Raw genomic sequence first — 20,054 nt, forward strand, 5'->3', positions numbered from 1 at the left:
AGGAGGACCGGCGGAGGGGAGGAGAACTAGGAAGCGCAGAGGAAAACACAGAGCCAAGAGACCACATGAATGTTAATGACACAACAACAAGCAGGGGAAGACTGAGGACTAAAATACACCGGTAGGATAACAAGAGGAACAGGTGGAAACACAGCTGAGACTAGTCAGACGTAAAGAGACAGGGGAAAAGAAGAACTCACAACACTGGACAAAGGACACAGGACTATCAAAGACAAAAAGGAAACAGGAGACAGAATCAAAGAGGGGAAACAGAGCGAACATGGAGCACAGAGACAAGAGTAACAAACTGCAACACAGGGACACGGCTGGCTGGGGACACACAGGAGACGCTAGAAAGGAAACTAAAGAAGAGGCGTGAATGAAACAAAGAATATTAATAATCAAAAAGATAAACACTCAGGATGATGAAGGTTACAATTGCTCCAAGACAATAAGAACAGTAACAGACTGGACTAAATTAAATATTACAATATTACAATGTTTACAAAGTATAAGAAAGACCTCTTATATACACGAGTAGCTCAGTTATAAATGTTGAGAATATGACATAGGTGAAATCTATATGATTGACACTTTGATATAGAATAACTTCAAAATAACACTTTATGACTAAACACATGTATCATGACTCTATGACCTAAACGCATTTAGCTTTGAAAGCAACACAAAACTCCCACCTCTATCACATTTATCACACTGAGAGCACCCTTCCTGGTGAACACACCATCTGCCGACATTGCAGGGCAGCAGTCATGTGCACGATGATGAACGTGATACAAGCTTTAGCCCTTTCTTGTTTCTGTAAGTTTGCTCTATTACTCTTTGACATCATTAGTTAATCTAGCACTGCATTTTAACCCATAATAATTTAAACACATTTGCTTATTAGTAACTTTACAGGTTTAGCCTCATGTTCTTTTGAAGTAATTAAACATCTCATTGTTTCCACAGTTTCAGGCTGGATTGCTGTCTCAGGTTCTAAGTTTCAGACCTCAGAGGTGCAGGCAGGTGAAACTATCACTCTGCAGTGCCACAGGATTTACACGTATGACGTTACGACTTTCTGGTTCAGACTGGTCAACGGAACCACAGCCAACTCTATCGCTTTTAAGCAAGCGTCTAGTTCAAATGTTAACTACAATGCTGCGTTTCAAACTGGAAAATTTGAAATGACCAAAAACATCTCTGCTCTCTTCCTCAAAATCAAACAAGTGGATGTGTCTGACTCTGCGCTGTATTTCTGTGGATTTCTCTCAGAAGGACGTCTAAATTTAAGCGTCATGCAATTAAAGGTTGGAGGTAAGATTATTGTAAAGTCTTTGCCTCCTCATTCTTCGGTTATTACTCTTTTAATTTATATTACATATGCAATGTAATTATTGTCAACACGCTGTATACAAAGACTATGGTGGTTATAGATTAAGATAAATATATAAATGAGGACTAAAAAAATCAAGGCTTTATTTTTGAATAGGCACCGATGAGCCTCAGGATGACATGGACTGCATCTCTAAACGTAAGTTAACATTTCTTTTATTGTGCAGATGATTAAAAACTCTTGAATGTGAAATAAATTTCAGCCGTGTTGCTTTTTTACCTTTATTTTTGTATTAGAGGCTCACGAAGTAGCAAAGCAGACGAGTGTCAGCCTGGGTGTTCTGTCTGTTTTCCTCTTAATGGTCATCATTGGTCTGGCTCTTCAACACGGGAAATCAGGTACTTTTTACTTCAACTCTGTGTTTCTCTTATTTGGTGAAATGTCAACTATATGAAAAAATACAAATGTTGCCACAAAGTCTTAGCTTTTAATGTCACTGTATTGTTCACTGAATTGATGATCATGTCTTTGAATTATCAGCTAACGAACATGAAAATAAGAATCCAGAACAATCTGAGGTGGGAGCCTTTTTATACAGTATGCTGCAATGTTTGAATATTTTGATGCTTGCAGCTTTGAGCCAGTTCAGTTATTTTATTTCTGTACTTTTAATTACAGAGTCTGGACCCTGGCACCCCGAAGGATCCAGCACTGCAATCAGCAGTAAAAAGACACAGGAGGCCTGCAGCAGAAACTCATGTTATTTATACTACCAACAGAAAGAAAAAAAAAAACTAATTTCAGCTGCTGCTTCCTGTTTTTATTTCTATTTCCTGTCTACTTTTGGCTGCATCTTCACCCCATCAGCCTGCCACTGTATGCAGGAAGCGGCTGTACACTGTCCTTTAACAGATATGATCAGACACTTTTTTCAGTATGTGATTCTAGATTTTTTGTTGCGTTTACCTCAACTTCAAACCAGCAGGAGACAGAGAGCCTGCAGCTGAGAGAGAAGTAAAATTCATGTTGCTTAAGCTGCCAGCAGATAGTAAAGTTTAAAAAGAAGCTGTGAAACCTCATCTACTTGTTTTGACTACATACAGTGTTGGGGAGTAACAGAATACATGTACCACCGTTACGTATTTAAAATACAAAATATAAGTAACTGTATTCCGTTACAGTTACCGTTTAAAAAGGTGATATTTAGAATACAGTTACTTTGTTGAAATAAATGGATTACACGGCAGTACTTCCCTGTTTCATATTGTGGCGGGTCAGGACTGTTTGGGTTTTGTTTGACAGCTACGTTCTGTTGTTCCAGGCGGCAGCGTTATGGTTGCCATGGTTACAGGGTGACGCTCTCTCTCTGCGACTGTGTGTTTCCTGGGTGAGAGAGAGCGCCTTTTTGTTGTTGTTGTTGTTGTGCTAAGCTATGCCAAGCAGTTTGGTTAGCGGTGTGTTTCTGTTGGAAAATAAACGGCTGTGCTTCCTGGCAACTCAGGGTAGCAAGACCAAACGACACCTCTGTCTCCTCCTTGTCTGAGCTTGCCACAGTATGTTTGGCTTGTTTCCTCCGAAACAATAAGTTCCGTAGAAGCAGCCTTTCACCGCCTCTCTCTGTCTCTCGCCTCTCTCACAAGCAATTATTTAATGAAAGTGATTAAAACTGCAGCCATGCACCCTTTGAAGACAGATAAATGGATAAATGGACAAAGTCTGCGCCACAGGAAGATTTCCGCACTAACAACAAATATGACATGACATCATTAATTCAAATACTAAGAGAGACGATATTTACAAAACTCTCTTCTTGCTGGTGTAACCGGTGTGTTTCTGTGTTGTGTCTGACAAAGAAGGGTAAAAACAAGAAAGACCTCCAAGTAAATAACTTGCTCGCTCCAGCTCCTCTCCCACAGGGGAATTGTAGAAAAAGGGGAGGGGCCAAAGGGGGACACTGTATTCATAGGGTTGCACCAAAGAAGAAGAACAATGAGGAGGGGCTCTAACTGATAATGAATATAACTAAAGGCTTGAAGGTCCTAACAGTCAGGTATAAAGAAAAACTACTGTGTAATTATAACAATATGTAATCTATGACTGGGTTACACTGGTCTTATATGCAAAAGCAAAAAAAATTAAATCATTGGAGCTATGGTGTAAGGTATGTTTCTCTGAAATTAATTCCATCAAGTTTTATATAAAACACAAACATGATTTTAGTTTGAATACACTGACATTAGTAATTGTTTCACAGTTTCTATTATCTTGTATGAGAAAAGAGAAGTTGTCTTTCCTGACATTTGAACAAACAAAGTTTGTAGCAACACTGTTTATCAAAGGCTTTGAGCATTGCAATGAAACCACACGCAAAAATAGCTGAACTGCTTTCACATAAAAGTTTCACATCTCTCTTTCAGCTGTTTAGGTCAACTGCTTTAATGCATTTGAAAAGGGTGACATGCTTTTAGAGGAAAAAAACACTGATCCACTAAGAGGCTCTACTCTGAAGGCCAGGCTGGTTTCATTTGACAGAAAGCAGCAAAAACTAAGTTTGGCCTCTTTGAGCTTTTAAATTGTTCCTCATACTCAATGAGCTTGTAAAGGTTAATCATCTTATTTAGAGAGGATTACCGCAAATACGTGTCAGACTGGGTAAGGCATGTGATGTGAAACAAATTGACTAAGAACTAAAATCAAACTGATTTTCAGATATTTATTGAAAGATTGTTGAAGCCTTTGTAAAGACATCAATACTGCATTAACAGTCTTATCACAAGGATTGGCCAAAAAGCAAAATTATGACAGCTCCTTTATACTCATTGTGTGGATACAAAGGATCTTTCTTTTCCATCCATCCATTCGCTTCCGCTTATCCTTTTCAGGGTCGCGGGGGGCGCTGGAGCCTATCCCAGCTGTCATAGGGCGAGAGGCAGGGTACACCCTGGACAGGTCGCCAGTCTATCGCAGGGCCAACACATAGGGACAGACAACCATTCACACTCACATTCACTCGCACATTCATACCTAGTGGCAATTTGGATTATCCAATTAACCTATCCCCACAAGTTGCATGTCTTTGGATGGTGGGAGGAAGCCGGAGTACCCGGAGAGAACCCACGCAAACACGGGGAGAACATGCAAACTCCACACAGAAAGACCCCGGCCTGATGGTGGAATTGAACTCAGGACCTTCTTGCTGTGCGGCAACAGTGCTAACCACCGTGCCACCGTGCTGCCTCTTTCTTTTCCATGGTTGGGAATTCTTACCATCATGCTGATGCTGGTGGTGGATTTCCACAGGTGCAGACCCACCACACCGACACCAGTGAACATCTGGGGAACTGACAGTGGGATAGTGGACTGATGCTCATTACAGGAAGGGTCAGAGCTGACTCTACCTGCTCAGGAAGCTTTTGGAGTGCAGCAGGTGCTCCTGAAGACCTTTTCTGACTCTGTGGTGGCATCAGCCATCTCTATGGTATCTGTTGAAACAGCAGCTTATCTGCAGCTGAGAGGAAGTGGTTGGATAAGCTCATCAGGAAGGCCAGCTCTGTCATGCCCATTGACTCAGTGCTGGTGGTAGGAGACAGAAGAACTCTGGCAATTAAATCATCAATGTCTGCACTACATGCATGAATCTGTTGGAGACCTGGAGAGCTCCTTCACTGACAGACTTGGACTTTATAATTATCACTGCTCCCAGCAAACACATGACAGGGGGAGAAACAATCAGTCACATTTATCTCTGAAGGAGTAAATACACCCTGTGGGGGTTCAAAGCATATTGGACGCCTCTCAAAATCACTTGTGGGAATGAAATGACCACAGAGTACTGGAATTTAAGACGATAAGTGAAAATTTGTGTGGTTGATATGAGAATGAACTCACAGCAGTAATTGTTATTATTATTAGGGTTGACCATTATAAGTAGATCTAACTGCCATACAGAAAATTCACTAAGAATTTATTAGTGAAGTAGTTGTGAGATTCAAATAGTGTAGGCACAATTTTATATGGATAAAATTTAGGACTAGAGAAGAAGCTGAAACTCTCAGGAAGAAAGCACCTTGATTGAGTCTTCAAGCCTTTCCAGTGTTTGTGTTTATGTGGATGTTGATCATATGTGAAAATGATCACGAATCACAGAAAACACAACACAACTGAAAAACCTCTCAGGTCACACCATCCTAAACAGGTATTGTCTGTGTTTAGCTGCTGATACCTGGTGACAGACTTTCCCCCCGTGTGTCACTTAGTTGGAGCTTGATAAGCTCTTGTTGGGGCACTTTTTCACCCAACACTCTTACTTTTGTTTTGTAGACCCATTTCTGTAATATACTTACATATCTATACTATTGCTAATATATATTGTAATATATCTATATCACTAAAGCACTTCTGGATGGATGCAAACTGCATTTCGTTGCCCTGTACCTGTGCATATGCAATGACAATAAAGTTGAATTCTATTCTATTCTATTCTATTTGACTTTAACCTCAGTCTGGGTTCACAGAAGTATCTGGAATCGTCTTTGAAGATCTCTTATCACTTTTCTGGTTTGTAAGGGGGTGGGTTTTTTTATGCACATTGTGCCTTAACCTACTGTTTCAAAACTAGTGCTGAGCTTATCTGGAATTCGCCACTTTGAAAGGGTTTCTTTGAGCAAGGTTTTTGCATCTTATTTGCAAGAAAGGAAATCTGCTGCTTATTTTGAGAACATGTCAGCAAACACCAAGCATGTTTTTTACGTTCACATGGCCTGAGTTCAATGTCAAAGTCCATGTGTAGATGATAAAAAGGCTTATCTGGGTGTGAATGTGCTGCCTGTAGCCTTTGAATTCCTCTGCCTGTATTATTACTTGCACAAATCATACAAGAGTTAAAAGATTATTGAAAGGGTAATTACCGAATCTCTTTGTAAACCACTGTTGCTGTATTTGTTGTAAAATCCCTCCTTTTAATACATGGTTCTTTCCATGTGTCAGTGTAGCATGATAAGAGCATCATCTCTATCTCATCGTGTCACATTAAGCTGGTTGGTGTTCTTCATGAGCCTTTGGTCAGTTCACTGCTCTTGACTCTTGTGCTGCTGGACTCCTTTTCTTGGCTGTTTGTGCTGTCTGGATTCTGTTGGTTCTCAGCAGGGGCCTTGGGCACTGGTCTTCCTGTATGTTTCAGGCTTGGCGTACTGATGGCATGCACTGCGATTTGGTCTTTGTTTTTGTTGGGGCCACCTGGGGTTTCTGGGCTCATCTGGGTTTTTGTTAACACTTTATGTGTTGGTGTTCAAGCTCTAGTGATTTGAGAAGCCTTGATTCGTGTAACAAAACTATGACAGACCCGTCCACATGTTTATGCTTTTCAGAATCTCACACACTTTATTAACACTCAATGTTGCTGTTACAACACGGCTGCAGCTTTCCAGCTGCCAGCAGCGCATCTCGCCTGCAGCTGCATTGCAGATCACACCCCACCACCCCCATCACCCGACTGAGGCCGAGGAAAACATCCAGGTGAACCTACTCCCTCCCCCTGCAAGCAAGAGATTGAATTGGCCCGGACCGTTGGCGCCCCCAGCTTCGGGCCCAGCAATGGGAAGGTGTCGTTCTTGGTGGCCGCCCGCGCATCCAGCGGTGCCGGTGTCGTAAGCTTGGGACCACCCGCGTATCCAGTGGCAGCGGCGGCGCAGCAGCCGTTGAAGTGCACTGAGGCTTCCAGGTGGTTCGGCCGGTGTCATGCTGCATCTCCCCAATCTCGGACTGCGCAGGTCCTCCAGACTAATTGACCTCAGGCTCAGGCCGAGCAGCCCTCTGTGGCACGTGGACCTCCATCTCCTCGCACAGCTCATCCACCACTCTCAGCTGGAGCAGCCCCTCGCACGCCTCCTCCACCATCGGCTGGTCCAGTTCTTCATCTACCTCCGGCTGGAGCAGCTCCTCCTCCACCTCCGGCAGGCGTAGACCCTGACGCACCTCCACCTCCAGTGACTGCGTGGCAGGCCCCCACCAGGCACAAGCTGCTGCCAGGCACAAAAGGAGTGCGGATGGGTGCAGCAGCAGGCTGCAAACTAATCATCTTGTTGTTTCTACTGCTTCAGGCTGGATTTTCTGTCTTGGTTTGTAAGTTTCAGACCACAGTGGAGTGGGTGTGATTGGTTGTCCATGATGGAGAACCGTTTTTTCAGTTACCTTCTGTCCTTTGTAGGTTGCATTATTTGATTATTATTTGATGTATTCTTTAAAAAAATACAAGTACTATGGCCCATGAAGTAGTAAATCAAATGGAAGTTAAAACCCAACTTTGTCATATAACAGCATGTCTTTTGTTGTCATAAAAGTGTTGACTCAAGGACTCTTTGACTTTTACTTTCTTTCATGGTTCCCATGACAGATAGTAAATGTTTCTTAGGTCTCATTTGATATTTTGTTTAGGATGCTTGTTCTTCCTAGTTTAAACATTTGTTTTTCTAGTTCTTAGTTTCTTCTTCATTTAATCTGTTCCCTTTTGTGCTCTGGTTGTTTTGGTGTCATCTGTGTTCTCCCCAGCCCGTCATGTCTATCACCCATGCCTGTTTCTTCCCCAAGTGTCAAGCCTGTGCGTCTTGGTCTGCGTGGTTCCCGTTTTATTTTGACAGGCTCTCATCCTGTGTTCAGTTTTGCTTCCTACTGTCCTGTTAGTTTGATTATTTCCAGCTGTGTTCCCTGTTTTCCTCTGCTTATTGTCGTGTCATTCCTGCTGCAGTGTGTTTCCTTGTTCCCCTTGTTTCCATCGCTTATCCTTGTTTCTAGCTTTTTGTTTCCAGTTCTTAGTTTCTAGTTTTAGAGTTTTGTGTTTAGCTATGGTTTATAACTTTACAGCAATAAAACTCCCTTCTTTTGTGTCTACCCTTTGCCTGCCACACAGCCAACCCTGACACTATCAGCATTTTAACAACAACCAGCTTTTTAATAATGCATGTTTTTAAAGCTGAGAAAAAATGAAATATCACTGTTCTTCTTTAAAGTAAAGACAAAAAATAACCTTGCAAAAAGCCCTTTAAGACTAAACACGTGTGTCATGACTCTATGACCTAAACGCATTTAGCTTTGAAAGCAACACAAAACTCCCACCTCTATCACATTTATCACACTGCGGCACCCTTCCTGGTGAACACACCATCTGCGGACATTGCAGGGCAGCAGTCATGTGCACGATGATGAACGTGATACAAGCTTTAGCTCTTTCTTGTTTCTGTAAGTTTGCTCTATTACTCTTTGACATCATTAGCTAATCTTTTATTGCATTTTTAACCTATAATAATTTAAACACATTTGCTTATTAGTAACTTTACACTCACAGGTGTAGCACCATGTAGAGCAATTAAACATCTCATTGTTTCCACAGTTTCAGGCTGGATTGCTGTCTCAGGTTCTAAGTTTCAGACCTCAGAGGTGCAGGCAGGTGAAACTGTCACTCTGCAGTGCCCCAGGATTTATACATATGACGTTACGACTTTCTGGTTCAGACTGGTCAACGGAACCACAGCCAACTCTATTGCTGTTAAGCCAGTGGATAGCATTGTTAACTACAATGCTGCGTTTCAAACTGGAAAATTTGAAATGACACAAAACACCTCTGCTCTCTTCCTCAAAATCAAACAAGTGGATGTGTCTGACTCTGCGCTGTATTTCTGTGGATTTCTCTCAGAGGCACGTCTAAATTTAAGCGTCATGCAATTAAAGGTTGGAGGTAAGATTATTGTAAAGTCTTTGCCTCCTCATTCTTCGGTTATTACTCTTTTAATTTATATTACATATGCAATGTAATTATTGTCAACACGCTGTATACAAAGACTATGGTGGTTATAGATTAAGATGAATATAGAAATGAGGACTAAAAAAATCAAGGCTTTATTTTTGAATAGGCACAGATGAGCCTCAGGATGACATGGACGGCATCTCTAAACGTAAGTTAACATTTCTTTTATTGTGCAGATGATTAAAAACACATGAATGTGAAATAAATTTCAGCCGTGTTGCTTTTTTACCTTTATTTTTGTATTAGAGACTCACGAAGTAGCAAAGCAGACGAGTGTCAGCCTGGGTGTTCTGTCTGTTTTCCTCTTAATGGTCATCATTGGTCTGGCTCTTCAACACGGGAAATCAGGTACTTTTTACTTCAACTCTGTGTTTCTCTTATTTGGTGAAATGTCAACTATATGAAAAAATACAAATGTTGCCACAAAGTCTTAGCTTTTAATGTCACTGTATTGTTCACTGAATTGATGATCATGTCTTTGAATTATCAGCTAACGAACATGAAAATAAGAATCCAGAACAATTTGAGGTGGGAGCCTTTTTATACAGTATGCTGTAATGTTTGAACATTTTGATGCTTGCAGCTTTGAGCCAGTTCAGTTATTTTATTTCTGTACTTTTAATTACAGAGTCTAGACCCTGGCACCCTGAAGGATCCAGCACTGCTATCAGCAGTAAAAAGACGCAGGAGGCCTGCAGCAGAAACTCGTGTTATTTATACTACCAACAGAAAGAAAAAAAAAAACTAATTTCAGCTGCTGCTTCCTGTTTTTATTTCTATTTCCTGTCTACTTTTGGCTGCATCTTCACCCCATCAGCCTGCCACTGTATGCAGGAAGCGGCTGTACACTGTCCTTTAACAGATATGATCAGACACTTTTTTCAGTATGTGATTCTAGATTTTTTGTTGCGTTTACCTCAACTTCAAACCAGCAGGAGACAGAGAGCCTGCAGCTGAGAGAGAAGTAAAATTCATGTTGCTTAAGCTGCCAGCAGATAGTAAAGTTTAAAAAGAAGCTGTGAAACCTCATCTACTTGTTTTGACTACATACAGTGTTGGGGAGTAACAGAATACATGTACCGCCGTTACGTATTTAAAATACAAAATATGAGTAACTGTATTCCGTTACAGTTACCGTTTAAAAAGGTGATATTTAGAATACAGTTACTTTGTTGAAATAAATGGATTACACGGCGGTACTTCCCTGTTTCATATTGTGGCGGGTCAGGACTGTTTGGGTTTTGTTTGACAGCTACGTTCTGTTGTTCCAGGCGGCAGCGTTATGGTTGCCATGGTTACAGGGTGACGCTCTCTCTCTGCGACTGTGTGTTTCCTGGGTGAGAGAGAGCGCCTTTTTGTTGTTGTTGTTGTTGTTGTGCTAAGCTATGCCAAGCAGTCTGGTTAGCGGTGTGTTTCTGTTGGAAAATAAACGGCTGTGCTCCCTGGCAACTCAGGGTAGCAAGACCAAACGACACCTCTGTCTCCTCCTTGTCTGAGCTTGCCACAGTATGTTTGGCTTGTTTCCTCCGAAACAATAAGTTCTGTTGGAGCAGCCTTTCAATGCCTCTCTCTGTCTCTCGCCTCTCTCACAAGCAATTATTTAATGAAAGTGATTAAAACTGCAGCCATGCACCCTTTGAAGACAGATAAATGGATAAATGGACAAAGTCTGCGCCACAGGAAGATTTCCGCACTAACAACAAATATGACATGACATCATTAATTCAAATACTAAGAGAGACGATATTTACAAAACTCTCTTCTTGCTGGTGTAACCGGTGTGTTTCTGTGTTGTGTCTGACAAAGAAGGGTAAAAAAAAGAAAGACCTCCAAGTAAATAACTTGCTCGCTCCAGCTCCTCTCCCACAGGGGAATTGTAGAAAAAGGGGAGAGGCCAAAGGGGGACACTGTATTCATAGGGTTGCAGTAAAGAAGAAGAAGAACAATGAGGAGGGGCTCTAACTGATAATGAATATAACTAAAGGCTTGAAGGTCCTAACAGTCAGGTATAAAGAACAACTACTGTGTAATTATAACAATATGTAATCTATGACTGGGTTACACTGGTCTTATATGCAAAAGCAAAAAAAAATTAAATCATTGGAGCTATGGTATAAGATATGTTTCTCTTAAATTAATTCCATCAAGTTTTATATAAAACACAAACATGATTTTAGTTTGAATACACTGACATTAGTAATTGTTTCACAGTTTCTATTATCTTGTATGAGAAAAGAGAAGTTGTCTTTCCTGACATTTGAACAAACAAAGTTTGTAGCAACACTGTTTATCAAAGGCTTTGAGCATTGCAATGAAACCACAAGCAAAAATAGCTGAACTGCTTTCACATAAAAGTTTCACATCTCTCTTTCAGCTGTTTAGGTCAACTGCTTTAATGCATTTGAAAAGGGTGACATGCTTTTAGAGGAAAAAAACACTGATCCACTAAGAGGCTCTACTCTGAAGGCCAGGCTGGTTTCATTTGACAGAAAGCAGCAAAAACTAAGTTTGGCCTCTTTGAGTCTTTTAAACTGTTCCTCATACTCAATGAGCTTGTAAAGGTTAATCATCTTATTTAGAGAGGATTACCGCAAGTATGTGTCAGACTGGGTAAGGCATGTGATGTGAAACAAATTGACTAAGAACTAAAATCAAACTGATTTTCAGATATTTATTGAAAGATTGTTGAAGCCTTTGTAAAGACATCAATACTGCATGAACAGTCTTATCACAAGGATTGGCCAAAAAGCAAAATTATGACAGCTCCTTTATACTCATTGTGTGGATACAGTGGGTATAAAGGATCTTTCTTTTCCATGGTTGGGAATTCTTACCATCATGCTGATGCTGGTGGTGGATTTCCACAGGTGCAGACCCACCACACCGACACCAGTGAACATCTGGGGAACTGACAGTGGGATAGTGGACTGATGCTCATTACAGGAAGGGTCAGAGCTGACTCTACCTGCTCAGGAAGCTTTTGGAGTGCAGCAGGTGCTCCTGAAGACCTTTTCTGACTCTGTGGTGGCATCAGCCATCTCTATGGTATCTGTTGAAACAGCAGCTTATCTGCAGCTGAGAGGAAGTGGTTGGATAAGCTCATCAGGAAGGCCAGCTCTGTCATGCTCATTGACTCAGTGCTGGTGGTAGGAGACAGAAGAACTCTGGCAATTAAATCATCAATGTCTGCACTACATGCATGAATCTGTTGGAGACCTGGAGAGCTCCTTCACTGACAGACTTGGACTTTATAATTATCACTGCTCCCAGCAAACATATGACAGGGGGAGAAACAATCAGTCACATTTATCTCTGAAGGAGTAAATACACCCTGTGGGGGTTCAAAGCATATTGGAGGCCTCGCAAAATCACTTGTGGGAATGAAATGACCACAGAGTACTGGAATTTAAGACGATAAGTGAAAATTTGTGTGGTTGATATGAGAATGAACTCACAGCAGTAATTGTTATTATTATTAGGGTTGACCATTATAAGTAGATCTAACTGCCATACAGAAAATTCACTAAGAATTTATTAGTGAAGTAGTTGTGAGATTCACATAGTGTAGGCACAATTTTATTTGGATAAAATTTAGGACTAGAGAAGAAGCTGAAACTCTCAGGAAGAAAGCACCTTGATTGAGTCTTCAAGCCTTTCCAGCGTTTGTGTTTATGTGGATGTTGATCATATGTGAAAATGATCACGAATCACAGAAAACACAACACAACTGAAAAACCTCTCAGGTCACACCATCCTAAACAGGTATTGTCTGTGTTTAGCTGCTGATACCTGGTGACAGACTTTTCCCCCCGTGTGTCACTTAGTTGGAGCTTGATAAGCTCTTGTTGGGGCACTTTTTCACCCAACAATCTTACTTTTCTTCCAACGCAGCTGTAGATTGAAAGGGCAAAGCGTGTTGATCAACCTTGTTGTCTTCCTCAAAATCAGTGTGCAAATCTTTAAAACTCTGAGTAAGTTTTGTGGTTCTGGAATCCTCTTGTAATTGCTGGCATGAATCTTGAGCGGTTCAACTTTGAGCGTGTACCACAAGGCTGTGTGATGAGCCCTTTCCTCTACTCCCTCTTCACCCACGACTGCAGACCTGCTAATGGTTCCAACACCATCATTAAGTTTGCAGATGACACCACGGTGATTGGCCTCATCAGTGACAACGATGAGGCCGCCTACAGGGAGGAGGTGGATCGTCTGGCTGAGTGGTGCGACAGAAACAACCTGCTGCTCAACACTGAGAAGACCAAGGAGCTCATCGTGGACTACAGGAGGAATGCTGACCCACATCCACCCATCCACATTAAGGGGACGGCTGTGGAGCGTGTGAGCAGCTTCAAGTTCCTGGGAGTCCACATCTCCGAGGAGCTCACCTGGACAACCAACTGCTCTAAGCTGGTCAAGAAGGCTCACCAGCGCCTCTTCTTCTTGAGGACTCTGAGGAAGAACCACCTATCCTCAGACATCCTGGTGAACTTCTATCGTTGCACCATCGAGAGCATCCTGACCAACTGTATAACAGTCTGGTACGGGAACTGCTCTGCCTCGGACCGGAAGGCGTTGCAGAGGGTCGTGAAAACTGCCCAGCACATCGCCGGAGCACCACTTCCTGCCATAAAGGACATCTGCAGGAAGCGGTGTCTGAAAAGGGCTGGGAAAATCATCAAAGACCCCAGTCACCCATCGCATGGACTCTTCACCCTCCTGCCCTCTGGGAGGCGCTACAGGAACCTCCGTACTAAGACCACCAGGTACCGGAACAGCTTCTTCCCCACAGCTGTCAGACTCCTGAACTCTGCCTCCTGACATCTGACCCACGTTAACACATGGACTGAACATACACACACCCACAATGGACAACTGTACCCTCAAACACACAATAATAACATGGACTGAACCACCACTCACAACCACTAGCACTTTATATAGCCTCTGTAGAAACTATCTACACCCTCACTTATCTTAACTGCACTACTGTATAGCTCTGTGTAAATAATCATTCTGTACATTCGATAATTTTTAATCCTACAACTGTTTACAACTTGCATAGTTCCCATTTCTGTATAGCTGTATATCTCAGATTCTGTAAAGTTATTTATTTCATATTCTGTATAGTTTTTCATATTTATATCCTGTTCATATCCTGTACATAGCTTGTACTCACTACAGCCTGTACATACTTGTAGTTATAGAATACTCACAACATACTTCATACCGTGTACATTATAACATACCATAATAGACCCATTTCTGTAATATACTTACATATCTATACTATTGCTAATATATATTGTAATATATCTATATCAGTAAAGCACTTCTGGATGGATGCAAACTGCATTTCGTTGCCCTGTACCTGTGCATATGCAATGACAATAAAGTTGAATTCTATTCTATTCTATTCTATTTGACTTTAACCTCAGTCTGGGTTCACAGAAGTATCTGGAATCGTCTTTGAAGATCTCTTATCACTTTTCTGGTTTGTAAGGGGGTGGGTTTTTTTTATGCACATTGTGCCTTAACCTACTATTTCAAAACTAGTGCTGAGCTTATCTGGAATTCGCCACTTTGAAAGGGTTTCTTTGAGCAAGGTTTTTGCATCTTATTTGCAAGAAAGGAAATCTGCTGCTTATTTTGAGAACATGTCAGCAAACACCAAGTATGTTTTTTACGTTCACATGGCCTGAGTTCAATGTCAAAGTCCATGTGTAGATGATAAAAAGGCTTATCTGGGTGTGGATGTGCTGCCTGTAGCCTTTGAATTCCTCTGCCTGTATTATTACTTGCACAAATCATACAAGAGTTAAAAGATTATTGAAAGGGTAATTACCGAATCTCTTTGTAAACCACTGTTGCTGTATTTGTTGTAAAATCCCTCCTTTTAATACATGGTTCTTTCCATGTGTCAGTGTAGCATGATAAGAGCATCATCTCTATCTCATCGTGTCACATTAAGCTGGTTGGTGTTCTTCATGAGCCTTTGGTCAGTTCACTGCTCTTGACTCTTGTGCTGCTGGACTCCTTTTCTTGGCTGTTTGTGCTGTCTGGATTCTGTTGGTTCTCAGCAGGGGCCTTGGGCACTTGGTCTTCCTGTATGTTTCAGGCTTGGCGTACTGATGGCATGCACTGCGATTTGGTCTTTGTTTTTGTTGGGGCCACCTGGGGTTTCTGGGCTCATCTGGGTTTTTGTTAACACTTTATGTGTTGGTGTTCAAGCTCTAGTGATTTGAGAAGCCTTGATTCGTGTAACAAAACTATGACAGACCCGTCCACATGTTCATGCTTTTCAGAATCTCACACACTTTATTAACACTCAATGTTGCTGTTACAACACGGCTGCAGCTTTCCAGCTGCCAGCAGCGCATCTCGCCTGCAGCTGCATTGCAGATCACACCCCGCCACATACCCCCATCATCCGACTGAGGCCGAGGAAAACATCCAGGTGAACCTACTCCCTCCCCCTGCAAGCAAGAGATTGAATTGGCCCGGACCGTTGGTGCCCCCAGCTTCTGGCCCAGCAATGGGGAGGTGTCGTTCTTGGTGGCCGCCGCGCATCCAGCGGTGCCGGTGTCGTAGGCTTGGGACCACCCGCGTATCCAGTGGCAGCGACGGCGCAGCAGCCGTTGAAGTGCACTGAGGCTTCCAGGTGGTTCGGCCGGTGTCATGCTGCATCTCCCCAATCTCGGACTGCGCAGGTCCTCCAGACTAATTGACCTCAGGCTCAGGCCGAGCAGCCCTCTGTGGCACGTGGACCTCCATCTCCTCGCACAGCTCATCCACCACTCTCAGCTGGAGCAGCCCCTCGCACGCCTCCTCCACCATCGGCTGGTCCAGTTCTTCATCTACCTCCGGCTGGAGCAGCTCCTCCTCCACCTCCGGCAGGCGTAGACCCTGACGCACCTCCACCTCCAGTGACTGCGTGGCAGGCCCCCACCAGGCACAAGCTGCTGCCAGGCACAAAAGGAGTGCGGATGGGTGCAGCAGCAGGCTGCAAACTAATCATCTTGTTGTTTCTACTGCTTCAGGCTGGATTTTCTGTCTTGGTTTGTAAGTTTCAGACCACAGTGGAGTGGGTGTGATTGGTTGTCCATGATGGAGAACCGTTTTTTTCAGTTACCTTCTGTCCTTTGTAGGTTGCATTATTTGATTATTATTTGATGTATTCTTTAAAAAAATACAAGTACTATGGCCCATGAAGTAGTAAATCAAATGGAAGTTAAAACCCAACTTTGTCATATAACAACATGTCTTTTGTTGTCATAAAAGTGTTGACTCAAGGACTCTTTGACTTTTACTTTCTTTCATGGTTCCCATGACAGATAGTAAATGTTTCTTAGGTCTCATTTGATATTTTGTTTAGGTTGCTTGTTCTTCCTAGTTTAAACATTTGTTTTTCTAGTTCTTAGTTTCTTCTTCATTTAATCTGTTCCCTTTTATGCTCTGGTTGTCTTCATGTCGTCTGTGTTCTCCCCAGCCCGTCATGTCTATCACCCATGCCTGTTTCTTCCCCAAGTGTCAAGCCTGTGCATCTTGGTCTGCGTGGTTCCTGTTTTATTTTGACAGGCTCTCATCCTGTGTTCAGTTTTGCTTCCTACTGTCCTGTTAGTTTGATTATTTCCAGCTGTGTTCCCTGTTTTCCTCTGCTTATTGTCGTGTCATTCCTGCTGCAGTGTGTTTCCTTGTTCCCCTTGTTTCCATCGCTTATCCTTGTTTCTAGCTTTTTGTTTCCAGTTCTTAGTTTCTAGTTTTAGAGTTTTGTGTTTAGCTATGGTTTATAACTTTACAGCAATAAAACTCCCTTCTTTTGTGTCTACCCTTTGCCTGCCACACAGCCAACCCTGACACTATCAGCATTTTAACAACAACCAGGTTTTTAATAATGCATGTTTTTAAAGCTGAGAAAAACTGAAATATCACTGTTCTTCTTTAAAGTAAAGACAAAAAATAACCTTGCAAAAAGCCCTTTAAGACTAAACACGTGTGTCATGACTCTATGACCTAAACGCATTTAGCTTTGAAAGCAACACAAAACTCCCACCTCTATCACATTTATCACACTGCAGCACCCTTCCTGGTGAACACACCATCTGTGGACATTGCAGGGCAGCAGTCATGTGCACGATGATGAACGTGATACAAGCTTTAGCTCTTTCTTGTTTCTGTAAGTTTGCTCTATTACTCTTTGACATCATTAGCTAATCTTTTATTGCATTTTTAACCTATAATAATTTAAACACATTTGCTTATTAGTAACTTTACACTCACAGGTGTAGCACCATGTAGAGCAATTAAACATCTCATTGTTTCCACAGTTTCAGGCTGGATTGCTGCCTCAGGTTCTAAGTTTCAGACCTCAGAGGTGCAGGCAGGTGAAACTGTCACTCTGCAGTGCCCCAGGATTTACACGTATGACGTTACGACTTTCTGGTTCAGACTGGTCAACGGAACCACAGCCAACTCTATTGCTGTTAAGCCAGTGGATAGCATTGTTAAGTACAATACTGAATTTCAAACTGGAAAATTTGAAATGACACAAAACACCTCTGCTCTCTTCCTCAAAATCAAACAAGTGGATGTGTCTGACTCTGCGCTGTATTTCTGTAGATTTCTCTCAGAGGCACGTCTAAATTTAAGCGTCATGCAATTAAAGGTTGGAGGTAAGATTATTGTAAAGTCTTTGCCTCCTCATTCTTCGGTTGTTACTCTTTTAATTTATATTACATATGCAATGTAATTATTGTCAACACGCTGTATACAAAGACTATGGGTGGTTATAGATTAAGATAAATATAGAAATGAGGACTAAAAAAATCAAGGCTTTATTTTTGAATAGGCACCGATGAGCCTCACGATGACATGGACTGCATCTCTAAACGTAAGTTAACATTTCTTTTATTGTGCAGATGATTAAAAACTCATGAATGTGAAATAAATTTCAGCCGTGTTGCTTTTTACCTTTATTTTTGTATTAGAGGCTCACGAAGTAGCAAAGCTGACGAGTGTCACCCTGGGTGTTCTGTCTGTTTTCCTCCTAATGGTCATCACTGGTCTGGCTGTTCAAAACATGAAACTTCAGATGGGTACTTTTTACAGCTACACAATCGCTCTTATAATCTTTACTCTTCACAAATGTATAATTGGTTTATGTAATAGAATAACACTAATTTGTTTTTTGTGGATCAGCAAATAAAGAAGAACAGAATCCGGACCACAGCACGGTGAGTCAATCTAAAAATGTACTTTTATGCTCTGATTAGCAGCGCTTAAACAAAATGTGCCTGTACAGCATTACAGTGCAAAATGACATCGTATAAAGGGAGAAATAAGATTTTTAGTTTGTATGTTCCAAGTAGCTGTTGACTAATTGTCGTCTTTCCTTTAGAAATGTAAGATAAACACTTCATTTTTATTGCTTATATTTGTCTATAATTATAATTAATATGTATATAATACTCATAATAACACTGATGCTTTTCACAGAATCGTGGATCTGATGAGGTGAACTATGCTGCAGTGACAGTTCGACCAAAACCAAAAAGAAGAGAGATCGAGCCGAATGTGATCTATGCTTCCACCAGATAGAATCATCAGGCGACTTGAACTGACTGATGAGGTTATCATGACTTATTGGGGAAATGAAAAACTCTTGTTAGAAAAAAAAAAATACTTTGCTGTGGTGAACCAATGCTAACTGAATTTTCACATGTGTTTTCCTGTTAATTCTGAGTTCTTACTTTGTCCATCAAAGTCTATTTAGCCAAACAAACATGTAATGTGATTGTTAATGAAATGGAAATCTGCACACGACCTGAACAGAAACAGTCGATACTTGATGACTATAAATGTTCTTGAAAAATAAAGACTACATTCATGTGGAACATGGATATAACTGTGACTGGATACTGTATGTATTATCTTATGCTCTTATATGTCTTGATCAAAACACAAAACATCACAAAATTATACTTCCTCTTCCTGCAAAAGACCTGTTTTTATTACTGCTGACTACACACTTATATGAAACATTTCCTCTGGTTGAAACCTTGCTATCTATGCAGATAAAATCAGCTGCGTTTTCTCAGTTTGTCCTTGCTGTTGGTGACTTAGCAAGAGTTCTGGCAGCTTCATTTTAGTTTACCGAAAATTAGCCTCAAGATCAATAAATTGATGATGGGTTCTGTTGAACTATTTAACTTATTGTATTATCAATCATAAAAAACTGAACACTGGCTATAATTATTCAAATCAGATTCATGGCTCTGACGGCTCAAAATATGCTGCAGCGACATTTCGACCAAATGCAAAAAGAAGAGCGATCGAGACAGACACGATCTATGCTGCCACCAGACGGACTCACTATGTAACTGGAAATGATGCTGTATCATATTAATGATATGATGCAGCAATTCTAACTCTGCAGTGAAGAAACAATGCTACTGTAATTGTACATGTGTATGTGCTGTTTAATTAATTCTTAATATTTTCTTGCTCATTTAAAATCTTTGTCGCCAAACAAACATGATGCTAAATGTCTTGAACAAACACAACATATATAAATAAAATAGAGTCCAGTTAATATAAATACATCTGAAACTCTTTCATCAGACGATACAACATAAGGTCTCATATATCTGTCAAGGCTCGCGGGGCAAGCTGTGTGGAATTATTAAAGGACCCAAGATGCAGGCACTTCTGATGTGAGGGAGCTTAATTAATGGAGGTTGAAAATACAAAAAGGCAAGGGTGGCGAAAAACAGAACAGAGCCTGGACCCAAACTGGGAAAACTACACATTAAACAAACCTGAAACCTAGAGACACAAACGGAGATGCAAGGAGACGTAGACAGATGCAGGAAAACCACTCAAGATGACGGAGGGGAACAACACAGATGAACCAGCAACTAAAGG

At 41.4% G+C, this 20,054-nt stretch overlaps 1 protein-coding gene across 5 annotated transcripts; it reads left to right on the plus strand.

Annotated features, from left to right (window-relative positions):
* Window positions 1-8: 8 nt before the first annotated feature.
* On the plus strand, window positions 9-19,556 carry LOC120722814. 5 transcript variants are annotated; one of them, XM_040013949.1, is made up of 6 exons: window positions 9-822; window positions 973-1,320; window positions 1,496-1,537; window positions 18,119-18,226; window positions 18,330-18,364; window positions 18,627-19,556. In XM_040013949.1, the coding sequence occupies exons 1-6, from the start codon at window positions 774-776 to the stop codon at window positions 18,726-18,728; spliced, it is 684 nt and encodes a 227-aa protein (XP_039869883.1). In that variant the 5' UTR covers window positions 9-773; the 3' UTR covers window positions 18,729-19,556. The 5 variants fall into 5 exon arrangements, with proteins under 5 accessions (XP_039869883.1, XP_039869881.1, XP_039869884.1 ...); XM_040013947.1 differs by lacking the exons at window positions 18,119-18,226; window positions 18,330-18,364; window positions 18,627-19,556 and adding exons at window positions 1,636-1,737; window positions 1,880-1,917; window positions 2,018-2,464; XM_040013950.1 differs by lacking the exons at window positions 9-822; window positions 973-1,320; window positions 1,496-1,537 and adding exons at window positions 7,810-8,572; window positions 8,724-9,068; window positions 9,244-9,285.
* The last annotated feature ends 498 nt before the right edge of the window (window positions 19,557-20,054 follow it).

Source organism: Simochromis diagramma, unplaced genomic scaffold (genome assembly GCF_900408965.1).
Source record: "Simochromis diagramma unplaced genomic scaffold, fSimDia1.1 OVJJ01000811.1, whole genome shotgun sequence".
In the NCBI taxonomy this organism is placed as follows: Eukaryota; Metazoa; Chordata; class Actinopteri; order Cichliformes; family Cichlidae; genus Simochromis; species Simochromis diagramma.